The sequence below is a fragment of the Balaenoptera physalus genome (assembly GCF_965194825.1).
Source record: "Balaenoptera physalus genome assembly, chromosome: 9".
Taxonomy (NCBI): Eukaryota; Metazoa; Chordata; class Mammalia; order Artiodactyla; family Balaenopteridae; genus Balaenoptera; species Balaenoptera physalus.
In genome coordinates this window covers 27151056-27169441 of record NC_138888.1, presented here as the reverse complement: position 1 = coordinate 27169441, position 18386 = coordinate 27151056, and the positions used below count along the sequence as shown (strand labels likewise).

The window sequence follows — 18386 nt, the reverse complement described above, 5'->3', positions numbered from 1 at the left end:
TCAAACATTTAGAGAAGAGCTAACACCCATCCTTCTCAAACTCTTCCAAAAAATTGTGGAGGAAGGAACACTCCCAAACTCATTCTACGAGGCCACCATCACCCTGATACCAAAACCAGACAAAGATACTACAAAAATAGAAAATTACACACCAATATTACTGATGAATACAGACGAAAAATCCTCAACAAAATACTAGCAAAAAGAATCCAATAACACATTAAAAGTATCACATACCATGATCAAGTGGGATTTAACCCAGGGATGCAAGAATTCTTCAATATATGCAAATCAATCAATGTGATATAGCATATTAACAAACTGAAGAATAAAAACCATATGATCAGCTCAATAGATGTAAAAAAAGCTTTTCACAGAATTCAACACCCATTTTTGATAAAAACTATCCAGAAAGTGGGCATAGAGGGAACCTACCTCAACATAATAAAAGCCATATACAACAAATCCATAGCAAACATCATTCTCAATGGTGAAAAACTGAAAGCATTTCTTCTAAGATCAGGAACAAGGCAAGGATGTCCACTCTCGCCACTATTATTCAACATAGTTTTGGAAGTCTTAGCCACAGCAATCAGAGAAGAAAAAGAAATAAAAGGAATACAGATTGGAAAAGAAAAAGTAAAACTGTCACTGTTTGCAGATGACATGATAGTATACATAGAGAATCCTAAAGATGCCACCAGAAAACTACTAGAGCTAATCAATGAATTTAGGTAAAGTTGCAGGATACAAAATTAATGCACAGAAATCTCTTGCATTCCTATACACGAATGATGAAAAATCTGAAAGAGAAATTAAGGAAACACTCCCATGTTCCACTGCAACAAATAGGATAAAATACCTAGGAAGAAACCTACCTAGGGAGACAAAGGACCTGTATGCAGAAAACTATAAACACTGATGAAAGAAATTAAAGATGATACCAACAGATGGAGAGATATACCATGTTCTTGGATTGGAAGAATCAATATTGTGAAAATGACTATACTTCCCAAAGCAATCTACAGATTCAATGCAATCCCTATCAAATTACCAATGGCATTTTTTACAGAACTAGAACAAAAAATCTTAAAATTTGTATGGAGGCACAAAAGACCCCGAATAGCCAAAGCAGTCTTGAGGGAAAAAAACGGAGCTGCAGGAATCAGACTCCCTGACTTCAGACTATACTACAAAGCTACAGTAATCAAGACAATATGGTACTGGCACAAACACAGAAATATAGATCAATGGGACAGGATAGAAAGCCCAGAGATAAACCCACGCACCTATGGTCAACTAATCTATGACAAAGGAGGCAAGGATATACAATGGAGAAAAGACAGTCTCTTCAATAAGTGGTGCTGGGAAAACTGGACAGCTACATGTAAAAGAATGAAATTAGAACACTCCCTAACACCATACACAAAAATAAACTCAAAATGGATTAGAGACCTGAATGTAAGACCAGACACTATAAAACTCTTAGAGGAAAACATAGGAAGAACACTCTTTGACAAAAATCACAGCAAGATCTTTTTTGATCCACCTCCTAGAGTAATGGAAATAAAAACAAAAATAAACAAATGGGACCTAATGAAACTTCAAAGCTTTTGCAAAGCAAAGGAAACTACAAACAAGACGAAAAGACAACCCTCAGAATGGGAAAAAAAATATGTAAACGAATCAACGGACAAAGGATTAATCTCCAAAATATATAAACAGCTCATGCAGCTCAATATTAAGAAAACAAACAACCCAATCAAAAACATGGGCAGGGCTTCCCTGGTGGCGCAGTGGTTAAGAATCCGCCTGCCAATGCAGGGGACACAGCTTCAAGCCCTGGTCCGGGAAGATCCCACATGCCGTGGAGCAACTAAGCCCGTGCACCACAGCTACTGAGCCTGCGCTTTGGAGCCTGCGAGCCACAACTACTGAAGCCTGCGTGCCTAGAGCCCGTGCTCCACAACAAGAGAAGCCACCTCAATGAGAAGCCCGCGAACCAAAGAGTAGCCCCTGCTCGCCGCAACTAGAGAAAGCCCACGCAGCAACGAAGACCCAACACAGCCAAAAATAAATAAATAAAAATAAATTAAAAACAAAAAAACAAAAAAAAAACATGGGCAGAAGACTTAAATAGACATTTCTCCAAAGAGGACATACAGATGGCCAAGAAGCACATGAAAACCTGCTCAACATCACTAATCATTAGAGAAATGCAAATCAAAACTACAATGAGGTACCACCTTACACCAGTTAGAATGGGCATCATCAGAAAATCTACAAACAACAATGCTGTAGAGGGTGTGGAAAAAATGGAACCCTCTTGCACTGTTGGTGGGAACATAAATTGATACAGCCACTATGGAGAACAGTATGGAGGTTCCTTAAAAAACTAAAAATAGAGTTATCATATGACCCAGCAATCCTACTACTGGGCATATACCCAGAGAAAACCATAATTCAAAAAGACACATGCACACCAATGTTCACTGCAGCACTATTTACAATAGCCAGGTCATGGAAGCAACCTAAATGCCCATCGACAGACGAATGGATAAAGAAGATGTGGTACATATATACAATGGAATATTACTCAGCCATAAAAAGGAACGAAATTGGGTCATTTGTAGAGACGTGGATAAATCTAGAGACTGTCATACAGAGTGAAGTAAGTCAGAAAGAGAAAAACAAATATTGCATATTAACGCATATATGTGGAACCCAGAAAAATGGTACAGATGAACCAGTTTGCAGGGCAGAAATTGAGACACAGATGTAGAGAACAAACGTATGGACACCAAAGGGGGAAAGCGGCGGGGGGTTGGGGGTGGTGGTGTGATGAATTGGGCGATTGGGATTGACATGTATACACTGATGTGTATAAAATGGATAAAAAAAAAAGAAAGTTTGGCTAAATTTACAAGCAATTAACAGTATGTCATTGCTGTTTTAAATACTAGGTCTTTGATTCAATCATCTGTTTAGGCGATTTAAATGTTGACAATGCTCTAATTAGAACTGGTTGACTTCTAAGAAGATTTTTTAATACTTTAGTTTCTATCATAGTTTTTACATCTTGCAGTTGCTATTAGATTCAAGGCTGTTTTAACAAAGAAAGGTAGCAAATGGAGCCTCCAAGGAACACTCATTACATGCCTAGCACTATTCATGGCACACTGCAAATCCAAACAACACCACAACGAGTTAGAGATTATATCCTTTTTGCAATGAGGGGAAAAAAAAGCTGAGAGATGTTGAGTAACTTGTTGAAGGTCACACAGCCCTGGTGGAGACTAGCTTCTTTTCATTTTAACTTTCCATTGTGAAGAATTCCAAGCATACATGAAAGCAGAAAAATTACTACAATGAATGACCACATTTTCAACGACTGCTAACATTTTACTATTGCTTCATTTCCCTGAATATTTTTGCTGAACCACTTCAAATTAAATTACAGATATCATGACATTTCACCCTTAAATACTGCATCATGTACGTTTAAAAATTCTCCTACATATCCCTTTTGATTATCGCACCTAACAAATATAATAAGTCCCTCATATTATCTAATATCTGGTACTGATTCAAATTCCCCAATTGTTCCCCAAATATCTCCTATAGCTTTTTTTCCCCCCCTCAAACCAGAATCCAAACAAGAATCATTAATTGCATTTGTTTTTTTATGTCTCTAAATCTCTTTTAACCTAACCAATCCACCCCCACTGTTTTCCATGACACTGACTTTTTGAAGAGACCAAGAGGGGAGTCTTGTAGAAGGTCTTCACATTCTGGATCTGTCTGATGGCACTTCCTGGTGTTGTCTGACTTATTTTTCTAGTCAACGTGATTCCTATTAACCCACTGTTAGATCTTAAGATTCGGGTTAAACGTTTTTGGCAAGACTGTTTCACAGGAGATGCTGCTTATTTCACATTCACCATATCAGGTGGCACACATCCAGCCATCCCACCATTAGGGATGCTGGTTGGATCACTGACAGCTGGATCCCTGGAGGGGCTATAGACAATGAACTGTATGGGAACGTCTGTTCCTTTGTGATTAACAAGCAATCTGTGGGTGAGCTTTGGTATCATGTAAATATGGCAAATGAAAATTTAAAAAAATAAGCATATTAATGGTTTTAGTTCTAATTGATGATCCTTGTCAGAATCATTATTTTAATATCACTAGCATTATCAACTTTATCATTCCTTCTACTTTATTAGCTAGCATTATTTTGAAGAATACATTCTCCTGAAGAATATACAGTTAGTATGTAGCATGTCTTAAGAAGAGCTTTACCTCCTCAACTGGATGAATTATAGTATCCCTTTAAAAGGAAGGGAAAGTACTGAATTTTTTTCCTTATAATTTTCAATTTTCTAAGAATTTGGTCACTTCCACAGATGGCAAGTGAGTTGTTTTGTGGTTGGTGACGCGTTTTGTTTTAGTTTTGATTTCTTTTTCTTGATTATCCTTTTAGACTCATGGATTTTTACGTTCAGTAATACAAATTTTATTTTAATAGCTCCCTGAAAATAAGATTCAAATAGTGGTTTGTCTCAATTCCAATCACACTGTTCATCATCATCTCATAAAGTGTCTCATGGTTGAAAAATTCCACAGAAGATGGGAGAATCATCTTTTATTTAGCCAAAGTTTGAATATTAATTTTAAGGCTTGTGAAGCTGAAAAAAGGATAAAGATGTAAGAAGCGGTCTGTGTTTTTAAATCCTAGTTCTAAATAGTCCAAACATCAGTGATTATTCAAAAACTGGGAAATTAAAACACAGATCATGAAGTAATTAGTCATAACCTCAAACAAACACACAACTAGAATTAAGAGTCTTTGGGCAACAGATTATGACAGTTAAGAACTGTTCTTACATTAGAGTTCTTAAAGTTAAGATAATATATTTGGAAAGCCTCAGATTTAGTGATCATCTTATGACATCTTAATCTTTAATTGTTTATCCTTTATGAATAAATCAAATTTCAAAATACATCTAAAGAAAAGACTTTATAAATTAAAGTCTGATTACTATCAGAACTCAGACTAATTTGTATATTTGCAGGGGACCAACAATAAAAAAAGGTGGGAGAAGATATAAATTACTAAAAATTTTGATTAAAAAGAGAATGCAACTGATATTTTAAAATATGCCAAATATGTTATTAATCTTGTTATTATAGACAATTAATTAATAAAATTATTATATTAAAATATTCATTTATTTAGTCAACTGTTTTCCTTGAAAATCCCTTTAACTCTATTTTTACCATATAAATATTAACTTTAGGTCAACCTATATTGATTAGCATAATTTGTGATTGAGTAGAATCTAAATTAGTGAGTTTTAATTGCCTTTTAGTTTTTAAGGACATATAATTTAGAGTGTATATCACAGTATTTTAGAAGCCTAAAACTTAGCTCTTATGGGAACTAAAAATTCATTGTCAAGTCAGATTTTAAGTCTGTGTATGTTTTGCAATTTCCAAAATTAAAAATTCAACTTCATATGCTTTCAAATGCTTGTTCAACATGTATTATGAATGTGCTCTTCTTAGAAAAAATTGAAGTGTGTTTCCTTTACAAAGTTACATTAATCACAGTTCCTCAAACCTCAGAGTGCTGACCATCCTTTTTCTTTCCCCCAGCTTTTGAAAGGTATAATTGACATAGCATTGTGTAAGTTTAAGGTGTATAATGTGTTGATTCAATACACTTATATCTGGCAAAATGATCACACTGTAGCCTTAGCTCACACCTCCAACATGTCATATAATTTCCATTTCTTTTTTGTGGTGAGAACATTTAAGATCTACGGCCATCTTAATCTACATTTAACTTAAAAATGAGAATTTAGACTAGGTACATTTCAAACCACTATGTTAGTGCTTTACCTACACATGCAAATCAGTGTCAAATTCTGTGATGATCTGCATGCTTCAACATCAAGTTCAACAACAGAGCAATACAAATCATTTTTAGATCACTGATGCATGAGGAGTTTTGGCTAGTGTAGAGTTTTTAAAATAACCTTAGAAGCAGAATTTTATTATAATTAAAATTTAATTATAATAAATAATTATGTATAATAAAATATATTTTATGAAAAGTGTATATTTTTCTGATTTCATTTTCCAACTAAAAATGTTATTTCAAATAAAACTTTGTGCATTGAATACCATTGCAATCCAGCAGCAACAAGCATTGTATCATTCTTTTAGTCTGCGTCTTTTAAAAAGTACTTAATACTCAAACTTCACTTGCCTCAAAGATTTCCTAGAACATCATATAAGGCCATTTTATTAGTCTTTCCCAAATAATGTAAAAAAAAAATCCAGGGCTCATTTTTTCTTATGACAAATTAAACAAAACATTTCTCCAGTTAAAAATCTTAAAGGAAAAGTTTCTTCTACAATTCATAGCTTAACTAAGATCAAATTTTTTTCCTGTACAAAAAATATGGCAAACTATTTCTATGTCTGTAGTAAAAACTCCTGCAAGAGTTGTAAAGGGTCTCTGAAAGAGAGGGGTTAGACACTCAGAAGAGAGCAAAATCTGATTACCTTATATAGTATTCAATATCTAGAACCTTAAAAAATGTTATCAAAGCCAGAATCAAGGAAATCACACAAAATTTGTTCACTGAGATATCCTAATCTTCAAAAATTCCAAAGAAGGGTCAGCATATGAGACAATGTCCACTAATAAAAGGGAAAAAAAGCACATTCTATCAATGGCTACAATTCAGAGACGGTCTCTGAGGAGACCAGTCACTGCCAAGACTGCCTCTGCTTGACCTGTTGTTCTAGGGGCTTGGGAGGCTCCACCTCCAACAAAACTGAAATCATAGGGGCAGGTGTACAAGAAACAGAAACAGGAAATATCAGAGTTTCCTTCCTCCCTTTCTTTCTTTCTTTCTTTCAGCCCCAGGAAAGCAAAATCAATCTAAAATAGGAAACTTCCCGGATGTTCCACAAAACACTACCTTATTTGGCAGTTGAGGGCTGAATGCAGAGCCCATATTTTTAATACTAGTTTGAGCTGGAATTAAAAATATCAGGTAAAATAAACTAAAAACTGAATTACAACCCAATGTCAGGATTTTGCACAACAATATGAAACATTAAATAAGGAGATGTAATTTGTTTTTTAGGAAGTCAGATGGGACAGAAAGCAAAGGGACTATCTATTAAAGATTCTTTTTCTTTGTATCGTTGGGTACAGTTTCTTGATTTCCATGGAAAACGTCAAGCTATAATTACCAACTTTTCGGAGCTCAAAGGAAGATTCAAACTGGTGCCCAGATGCCAGGAGGAGGACCGCAAAATTAATTCCTGACTGTAGTGTTGGCTCAGATTCAAATGCCTTTTTGAACCTATAAAAAAAAACACACACACAAATGTACAAGTTTACTTTTTCAGTCATGAAACTTTGAGTTTGCAATAGCTTCTGTTTGCATAACTCCAAGGCCTGAGCAAGTAAAAATATTCCACTGGCCTTCACCCCAGAATCTAGTGTGCTATTAGGATTTAATGCTTAAGTGACTGTATACCCTCACCCTCAGCAACATGGCATTCCCCCCACTTAACTCAGCCTCATCATAGCATCTCCAGTCTTTAAAAAAATCCTCTCTTCAAAGTCTTCCAGAGAGCGTGTGTGTGTGCGCAAACATGTGTAAACAGTGAAAATTTAAAGATAAGAACCCTGTACATATTTTTATTTTATTTATTTATTTATTTATTTTTGGACGGATTACATTAAAATGCTTTATTTTTTGCTAATCGTATAGAAACACATGATTATGTGAAAACATTTGCTCGGGCCTCTCGCAGGGCTGGCTGCTGCAAGTGAGGAGCCCAAAGCTTTAAGCCTCATTAGTTTCACAGTCATCCTGCTTCTGCTTACGGATTTTCAGAGTTACTTGCAAATGGGTAGGGTAAACCTACCTCCTGTTGGGTGTGCATATGTTTTAGGGGATTTGGGGACTTAACTTATAGGAGATAAAACCTAGAGAAAAGAAGCTGATGCATTTGTCTTTCTAGGGGTACTGGGTTAGACTGAACAGTTGCCACACCTCTTTGGGCCTGGATATCAAAATGGAAAATTATAAAAAGTGAATAATCACTGCCAAGAAAAGCCTATCTTCTTCATGTGTGTGTGTATGTTTTATAAAGAAGACAAACCAGAGGAAAGCCTAGGTCCTACCTACCATTCCGGCAATTCAGAAGCATCTTGTGAAACGCCAGTCTCCCTCCCAATTCTAGAAATGACTCTTAATCTTGCTTTTCTCCTTTTTTGTTCCCTAATAACTGATGTTCCAGACTATAGCTCTGCCTGTACATATTTTTAAAGTGGTTTTTAAAAGCTTTAAAAATACACAAAGCAAAAAAATATATATATACACAAAACAATGAGGAAGATCATTTAGGTAACATACTGAAACAATCACTTCCATAAGAGCGATATAGAAATGCAATAAAGAATGTCAACTGCAGTAAGAAATTAAGGAAAACAGAGATTGTGCCTGTGCATACTAATTTTGGCTCAAAGAGAATGAGAACACTTTTCTGAATATGCATGAAACTGAATATCAACCTTTAAAAACGTTTCAACATTTGAAAAGACTTCAGTGTTTGTACATCCACTGTATTTTCAAGGTAACACTTCCTAGGTTCCATTCAAGGGTCTCCTCACATATGTCATTTAACAGGCAACAATATTCAATATTATTTCATTTAAGAGCATGAAGAAGAACAAAATTAAAATAAATGCCCTAGTGACTAATAGAAACTGAGCCAAACATGAAAAATGAAATAGCTATTTAAAAATATCAGATCAAGGCGGGCTTCCCTGGTGGCGCAGTGGTTGAGAATCTGTCTGCCAATGCAGGGGACATGGGTTCGAGCCCTGGTCTGGGAAGATCCCACATGCTGCGGAGCAACTAGGCCCGTGAGCCACAACTACTGAGCCTGCGCGTCTGGAGCCTGTGCTCCGCAACAAGAGAGGCCGCAACAGTGAGAGGCCCGCGCACCGCGATGAAGAGTGGCCCCTGCTTGCCGCAACTAGAGAAAGCCCTCGCACAGAAACGAAGACCCAACACAGCCAAAAATAAAATTAATTAATTAATTAAAAAAAAAAATCTACCATTGCCTTCTATAAAAAAAAAAAAATCAGATCAAGGAAAATATAGACTAAATACCTAATGAATAACCATTTAATGATACAAAAAAAAGGATACCTAGGGAAAAACACATTAAAATTCCAAGATAAAGGCATTTTTATTAAAATCATTAACTGTGAAACTGAAAGATGGGAATTGCCAAAATGGCAGCCGGCACAATAATGTACATTAGAGTATATTCTTGGCTTTTATATACACTTGAAGTTTTCCATAATTTAAAATGGTAAGGTAAACTTCAAAAGAAAAGTACATCTTTTCTGAATATTGAGAATCATGTGTCCTTTTTAAGGGTCTTACTTTTTAAGCAAAAAAACTGTCTCTGAAAGGAAACAAAAATCAAATAAGTATTAATCTTAACTAGTTGGCTCGAATAGTTATGTATGTGAAATAAGAAAAAAATATTTCCAACTGCATCACTGCTACTGATTAAAAAGCATTTTTATCTCTCCAGAAGTACAGGTGTTTCCCAAATCTAAAATGGAAAAAGCATGTACCCAGACTGCTGATATCCAAAGCAGGTCATATCAAGGAAAGACATGATTTATAAGTCTTAGACTCATAAAAGACCCAAAGGTCTTTGTGTTTGTTCAGAGGCAAGTAGAAGGTCCCAGTAAAAAAAGATATAGGAGAAGAAAGGAGTTAATACCTTTCTTTCTACCAATACTTTATACTTTCTACAAATTCATATCAAGATACATAATATTTTTCAACAAATAAATTCTTTCATTTCTCCTGAAAGAAAAGAACATGGAATGCTTCTCTTCAACATATTCAAAGGAAGATGCAGAAAGCAAGATAACACCAAATCAACTAATAAATATTGACTAAGTACTTCCTATGTGCTAAACTAACCAAAATGAAAACTTGGGCTTATATCTGTTTTTCTGTTACCATAAACAATACATTTAAAAATATTTTAACCAAAATATAGATGCAATAAATTAATAATTTATACTTTTTATGACTCACAGCACTCCATAATAATAAGCTGGGTATTGAGGAGAAAGTCTTAAGGAAGTGGGAATTCTCACACACTGTAAAAGTACATTAGTATAGTATTTCTTGGCAGAAATTTGCCAATATCTATCAAAAATTGTAAAATATTAAAAAAAGCAATGCATACCTATTGACACAAGATTTCCATACCTATGGGTTTATACTAAGAAAAAACATTAAATATGTAATCAGAAATTTGGTTACAAGAATAATTGTTACAAGATGAAAAAGTACTTCCTAAGTTTCCCACAATATTATAAAATGGAATATGGAATAAAATGTATTCCAAATGTTGGAAAGCTATGTAACTGCTTAAATTAGAAGAATAGTCAATGTCAGGGGAAAACCTGAGTTTCCAAATAAGATGTAATAGCCTACTTGGGAGCCATCACTCCTGCTACAACAGCTAGGTGGGAAAAAGGATACACATCAAAAACATATTTTTATAGATGCTGGAGATCTATGGAAGCAACAGCAACAACAAAATCACTGAAATAAAATTCCAAACAGGGAAGTGTCCTACCAAGGAGAGCTGAATTGCTTTTGTCGCTAAAGGGGCATTTGCTGATTCCAACCATAATATTAAGCGTAGGCTCGGCATAGGCAGAGAAACTCCACCTATTTGAAACTCTACCAGGAAAAAGAGAAGCAAGTGGATTTCCCGATAGTTGCATGGGCTGGCATGACAGGGTGAAACCTGGAGGAACCGCAAATGTGCAGCCGGTTTTCTCCACAGGACATTTGTTGAATGCTGGCTATATGGGTAGTTGGGGATGAGGTATGGCTGGAATGGCAGTGAAATATGAAGCCCAGCAGTACTTAGGAGTGAAGTGTTACTTGAGGGAGGGGCCTGCAACAAATAGATGGCAATCTCCTCCAAAGTCTGGAGCTGTATAATATAAGAGAATAAAGAGTCAAACTCAAAACTCCAAAGGGCAGTTATAAAATCTTCCACAGTATTTAAGGGATAAGATAGAGCCCTGCTTGGCTCTCAATCAAAAGACGAGGGTGCTCACATCCAGGAAGCAGGAACAAAACAGAGATAGACAGGGTCAAATAAAACTGAAACCCAGGATGGTGGAGTAGAAGGATGTGCTCTCACTCCCTCTTGTGAGAACACCAGAATCACAACTAGCTGCTGAACAATCATCGACAGGAAGACACTGGAACTCACCAAAAAACATACCCCACATCCAAAGACAAAGGAGAAGCCACAATGAGAAGGCAGGAGGGGTGCAATCACAATAAAATCAAATCCCATAACTGCTGGGTGGGTGACTCACAGACTGGCAAACACTTATACCGCAGAAGTGCACCCACTGGAGTGAAGGTTCTGAGCCCCACGTCAGGCTTCCCAACCTGGGGCTCCGGCAACGGGAGGAGAAATTCCTAGAGAATCAGACTTTGAAGGTTAGTGGGATTTGACTGCAGGACTTCGACAGGACTGGGGGAAACAGAGACTCCACCCTTGGAGGGCACACACAAAGTAGTGTGTGCATTGGGACCCAGGGGAATGAGCAGTGACCCCAGGGAAGACTGAGCCAGACCTACCTGCTAGTGTTGGAGGGTCTCCTGCAGAGGTAGGGGGTGGCTGTGGCTCACCGTGGAGACAAGGACACTGGCAGCAGAAGCTCTGGGAAGCACTCCTTGGCGTGAGCCCTCCTAGAGTCCGCCATTAGCCCCATCAAAGAGCCCAGGTAGGCTCCAGTGTTGGGTCGCCTCAGGCCAAACAACCAACAGGGAGGGAACTCATCCCCACCCATTAGCAGTCAAGTGGATTAAAGTTTTACTGAGCTCTGCCCACCAGAGCAACAGTCAGCTCTACCCACAACCAGTCCCTCCCATCAGGAAACTTCCACAAGCCTCTTAGATAGCCTCATCCACCAGAGGGCAGACAGCAGAAGCAAGAAGAACTACAATCCTGCAGCCTGTGGAACAAAAACCACATTCACAGAAAGAGAGACAAGATGAAAAGGCAGAGGGCTATGTATCAGATGAAGGAACAAGATAAAACCCCAGAAAAACAACAGAATGAAGTGGAGATAGGCAACCTTCCAGAAAAAGAATTCAGAATGATGATAGTGAAGATGATCCAGGACCTCGGAAAAAGAATGGAGGCAAAGATCGAGAAGATGCAAGAAATGTTTAGAAGAATTAAAGAACAAACAAACAGAGATGAACAATACAATAACTGAAATGAAAAATACACTAGAAGAAATCAATAGCAGAATAACTGAGGCAGAAGAACGGATAAGTGACCTGGAAGACAGAACGGTGGAATTCACTGTTGTGGAACAAAATAAAGAAAAAGGAATGAAAAGAAATGAAGACAGCCTAAGAGACCTCTGGGACCACAATAAATGCACACAACATTCGCATTATAGGGGTCTCAGAAGGAGAAGAGAGAGAGGAAGGACCCGAGAAAAAGGTTGAAGAGATTATAGTCGAAAACTTCCCTAACATGGGAAATGAAATAGCCACCCAAGTTCAGGAAGCACAGAGATTCCCAAACAGGATAAACCCAAGGAGAAACATGCCAAGACACATAGCAAATTGGCAAAAATTAAAGACAAAGAAAAATTATTGAAACCATCAAGGGAAAAATGACAAATAACATACAAGGGAACTCCCGTAAGGTTAACAGCTGATTTCTCAGCAGAAACTCTACAAGCCACAAGGGAGTGGCATGATATACGTAAAGTGATGAAAGGGAAGAACCTACAACCAAGATTACTCTACCCAGCAAGGATCTCAGTCAGATTCGATGGAGAAATCAAAAGATTTACAGACAAGCAAAAGCTAAAAGAATTCAGCCCCACCAAACCAGCTCTACAACAAATGCTAAAGGAACTTCTCTAACTGGGAAACACAAGAGAAGAAAAGGAACTACAAAAACAAACCCAAAACAATTTAGAAAATGGTAATAGGAACATACATATCGATAATTACCTTAAACGTGAGTGGATTAAATGCTCCAACCAAAAGACACAGGCTTGCTGAATGGATACAAAAACAAGACCCATATATATGCTGTCTACAAGAGACCCACTTCAGACCTAGGGACACATTCAGACTGAAAGTGAGGGGATGGAAAAAGATATTCCATGCAAATAGAAATCAAAAGAAAGCTGGAGTAGCAATACTCATATCAGATAAAAGAGACTTTAAAATAAAGAATGTTGCAAGAGACAAGGAAAGACACTACATAATGATCAAGGGATCAATCCAAGAAGAAGATATAACAATTATAAATATATATGCACCCAACGTAGGAGCACCTCAATACATAAGGCAACTGCTAACAGCTATGAAAGAGGAAATTGACAGTAACACAATAATAGTGGGGGACTTTTAACACCTCACTTACACCAATGGACAGATCATCCAAAATGAAAATAAATAAGGAAACAGAAGCTTTAAATGACACAATAGACCAGATAGATTTAATTGATATTTATAGGACATTCCATCCAAAAACAGCAGGTTACACTTTCTTCTCAAGTGCGCGTGGAACATTCTCCAGGATAGATCACATCTTGGGTCACAAATCAAGCCTCAGTAAAGTTAAGAAAATTGAAATCATATCAAGCATCTTTTCTGACCACAACGCTATGAAATTAGAAATCAATTAGAGGGAAAAAAAACGTAAAAAACACAAACATATGGAGGCTAAACAATACGTTACTAAATAACCAAGAGATCACTGAAGAAATCAAAGAGGAAATCAAAAAATACCTAGAGACAAATGACAATGAAAACACAACAATCCAAAACCTATGGGATGAAGCAAAAGCAGTTCTAAGAGGGAAGTTTATAGCTATACAAGCCTACCTCAAGAAACAAGAAAAATCTCAAATAAACAATCTAACCTCACTTAAAGGAACTAGAGAAAGAAGAACAAACAAAACCCAAAGTTAGCAGAAGGAAAGAAATCATAAAGATCAGAGCAGAAATAAATGAAATAGAAACAAAGAAAACAATAGCAACGATGAATGAAACTAAAAGCTGGTTCTTTGAGCAGATAAACAAAATTGATAAACTATTAGCCAGACTCATCAAGAAAAAGAGGGCGAGGACTCAAATCAATAAAATTACAAATGAAAAAGGAGAAGTTACAACAGACACCACAGAAATACAAAGCATCCTAAGAGACTACTACAAGCAACTCTGTGCCAATAAAAAGGACAATCTAGAAGAAATGGACAATTCGTAGAAAGGTATAACCTTCCAAGACTGAACCAGGAAGAAATAGAAAATATGAACAGACCAATCACAAGTAATGAAATTGAAACTGTGATAAAAAATCTTCCAACAAACAAAAGTCCAGGACCAGATGGCTTCACAGGTGAATTCTATCAAACATTTAGAGAAGAGCTAACACCCATCCTTCTCAAATTCTTCCAAAACAATGTGGAGGAAGGAACACTCCCAAACTCATTCTATGAGGCCACCATCACCCTGATACCAAAACCAGACAAAGATAATACAAAAAAAGAAAATTACAGACCAATATCACTGATGAATATAGATGCAAAAATCCTCAGCAAAATACTAGCAAAGAGAACCCAACAACACATTAAAAGGATCATACACCATGATCAAGTGGGATTTATCCCAGGGATGCAAGGATTTTTCAATGTACACAAATCAATCAATGTGATACACCATATTAACAAATTGAAGAAGAAAAACCATATGATCAGCTCAATAGATGCAGAAAAAGCTTTTGACAAAATTCAACACCCATTTATGATAAAAACTCTCCAGAAAGTGGGCATAGAGGGAACCTACCTCAACATAATACAGGCCATATATGAGAAGCCCACAGCCAACATCATTCTCAATGGTGAAAAACTGAAAGCATTTCCTCTAAAATGAGGAACAAGACAAGGATGTCCACTCTCACCACTATCATTCAACATAATTTTGGAAGTCCTAGCCACAGCAATCAGAGAAGAAAAAGAAATAAAAGGAATCCAAATTGGAAAAGAAGAAGTAAAACTGTCACTGTTTGCAGATGACATGATAGTATACATAGAGAATCCTAAAGATGCCACCAGAAAACTACTAGAGCTAATCAATGAATTAGATAAAGTTGCAGGATACAAAATTAATGCACAGAAATCTCTTGCATTCCTATACACTAATGATGAAAAATCTGAAAGAGAAATTAAGGAAACACTCCCATGTACCATTGCAACAAAAAGGATAAAATACCTAGGAAGAAACCTACCTAGGGAGACAAAAGACCTGTATGCAGAAAACTATAAACACTGATGAAAGAAATTAAAGGTGATACCAACAGATGGAGAGATATATCGTGTTCTTGGATTGGAAGAATCAATATTGTGAAAATGACCATACTACCCAAAGCTATCTACAGATTCAATGCAATCCCTATCAAATTACCAATGGCATTTTTTACTGAACTAGAACAAAAAAATCTTAAAATTTGTATGGAGACACAAAAGACCCCAAATAGCCAAAGCAGTCTTGAGGGAAAAAAACGGAGCCAGAGGAATCAGACTGCCTGACTTCAGACTATACTACAAAGCTACAGTAATCAAGACAATATGGTACTGGCACAAAAACAGAAACATAGATCAATGGAACAAGATAGAAAGCCCAGAGATAAACCCACGCACCTACGGTCAACTAATCTATGACAAAGGAGGCAAGGATATACAATGGAGAAAACAGAGTGTCTTCAATAAGTGGTGCTGGGAAAACTGGACAGCTACATGTTAAAGAATGAAATTAGAACACTCCCTAACACCATACACAAAAATAAACTCAAAATGGATTAGAGACCTGAATGTAAGACCGGACACTATAAAACTCTTAGAGGAAAACATAGGAAGTACACTCTTTGACATAAATCACAGCAAGATCTTTTTTGATCCACCTCCTAGAGTAATGGAAATAAAAACAAAAATAAACAAATGGGACCTAATGAAACTTCAGAGCTTTTGCACAGCAAGGGAAACCATAAACAAGACGAAAAGACAACCCTCAGAATGGGAGAAAATATTTGCAAACTAATCAACGGACAAAGGATCAATCTCCAAAATATATAAACAGCTCATGCAGCTCAATATTAAAAAAACAAACAACCCAATCCAAAAATGGGCAGAAGACCTAAATAGACATTTCTCCAAAGAAGACATACAGATGGCCAAGAAGTACATGAAAAGCTGCTCAACATCACTAATTATTAGGGAAATGCAAATCAAAACTACAATGAGGTATCACCTCACACCAGTTAGAATGGGCATCATCAGAAAATCTACAAACAACAAATGCTGGAGAGGGTGTGGAGAAAAGGGAACCCTCTTGCACTGTTGGTGGGAATGTAAATTGATACAGCCTCTATGGAAAACAGTATAGAGGTTCCTTAAAAGCTAAAAATAGAATTACCATATGATCCAGCAATCCCACTACTGGGCATATACCCAGAGAAAACCATAATTCAAAAAGACACATGCATGCCAATGTTCACTGCAGCACTATTTACAATAGCCAGGTCATGGAAGCAACCTAAATGCCCATCGACAGACAAATGGATAAAGAAGATGTGGTACCTATATACAATGGAATATTACTCAGCCATAAAAAGGAACGAAATTGGGTCATTTGTTGAGACGTGGATGGATCTAGAGACTGTCATACAGAGTGAAGTAAATCAGAAAGAGAAAAACAAATATCGTATATTAACACATATATGTGGAACCTAGAAAAATGGTACAGATGAACTGGTTTGCAGGGCAGAAATAGAGACACAGATGTAGAGAACAAACGTATGGACACCAAGGGGGGAAAGCGGGGGTGGGGTGGGGTGGTGGTGGGATGAGTTGGGAGATTAGGATTGACATGTATACACTGATGTGTATGAAATCGATGAGTATTAAGAACCTGCTGTATAAAAAAATAAATTAAATTAAAATTTTAAAAAAATAAGTAAAGTAATTTAAAAAAAAAAACCAAAAACTGAAACCCAGACCAACTCAACTCAGTTGCGGTTTTTGAGGTAATCAGCTTCTCACCCTCTCTGGCTAACAGAGGAAAGTGAGAGCCTTCTATGAGAGAAAATAAAATCATCTTCAGTCTCAGTAATTCTTAAATACAAAATATTTGGCATACAATAAAGAATTATGAGACATGCAAAGAGTCAGGAAAATGTGACCAATAAACAAAAGAGCAAAACAGACAAGAGGACCTGCCTCACAGATCATTCAGATGTTGGGAGTTTGTAGACAAGGACTTTAAATAATTATTACAAATATGGTGAAGAAAATCAAGAAAAAAATGGACAAATGAATGAAAAGAGAAACAATTTCAACAGAGAGTTGAAATCTAAAAAAAGAGAATCAAATAATCTAGAACTAAAATATACAATGCCTGAAAATAAGAATTCATTGTATGTGTTTAATAGCAGACTAGACGCAGCAGAAGATAGATTTGGTGAAATAAAGAAAACAGGTCAATGAAAAATATCAAAACTGAAGCAGGGAGAGAAAAAGGTAGGGGAAAAAACAAAACAGAGCATAAGAGACATGTGAGATATAGTTAAATGGTCTAACATATGTATCACTGTAGCCCCAGGAAGAGGAAAGAGAGAATACAGAACACAAGAAATACTTGAAGACATAAGGCCAAATATATTCCAAACTGTTGAAAACATTAACCCACAGATCCAAAAAGCTCAGCAAACTTCGAACACGATAAAATAATAAGCACAGCCTAAATGTCGAAACCAAAGACACAGAGGAAAATCTTAAAATCAGCCAGAAAGAAATAGATACATTACTTTCCAAGGAGCAATACAATTGATAGCTGACTTTGCAATACAAACTATGGAAGCCAAAAGATAATGCAACAACATCTTTAGAGTGATAAAAGGAAAAAGAAAAGGTATAAGAAAGATGTGTTCATACAAACAAAAACTGGCAGAATTGGTTGCCAGCAGATCCACATTACAGAAAATACTAAACATATTCAGGCTGAAGAGTAGTGATTCCAGTTGGAAGCACTGAACTGCAGGAAGAGCATCAGAAAGGGTAAATATTTGACTATATATAAAAGATATTAACTAAACTATTAAATATTTACACTGCTCTACGTTTCTTTCCTTGTTCAGGAAGTGGTAAAGTACAAATTTAAGGTAGACTGTAAAAGCCAAGGATGTGGATTGTCACC

General features: G+C 36.5%; 1 protein-coding gene across 4 annotated transcripts in view; it reads right to left on the bottom strand.

Annotated features, from left to right (window-relative positions):
* The window catches only part of MAP3K5 (mitogen-activated protein kinase kinase kinase 5), a 220373-nt gene that overhangs the window by 96795 nt on the left and 105192 nt on the right, over nucleotides 1-18386 (bottom strand). For all 4 annotated transcript variants that reach the window (XM_082474443.1, XM_082474442.1, XM_082474444.1 and 1 more), the window contains exon 8: nucleotides 7276-7388. In XM_082474443.1, the coding sequence (XP_082330569.1) occupies nucleotides 7276-7388 (113 nt within the window). The remainder of the gene's footprint in view (nucleotides 1-7275; nucleotides 7389-18386) is intronic.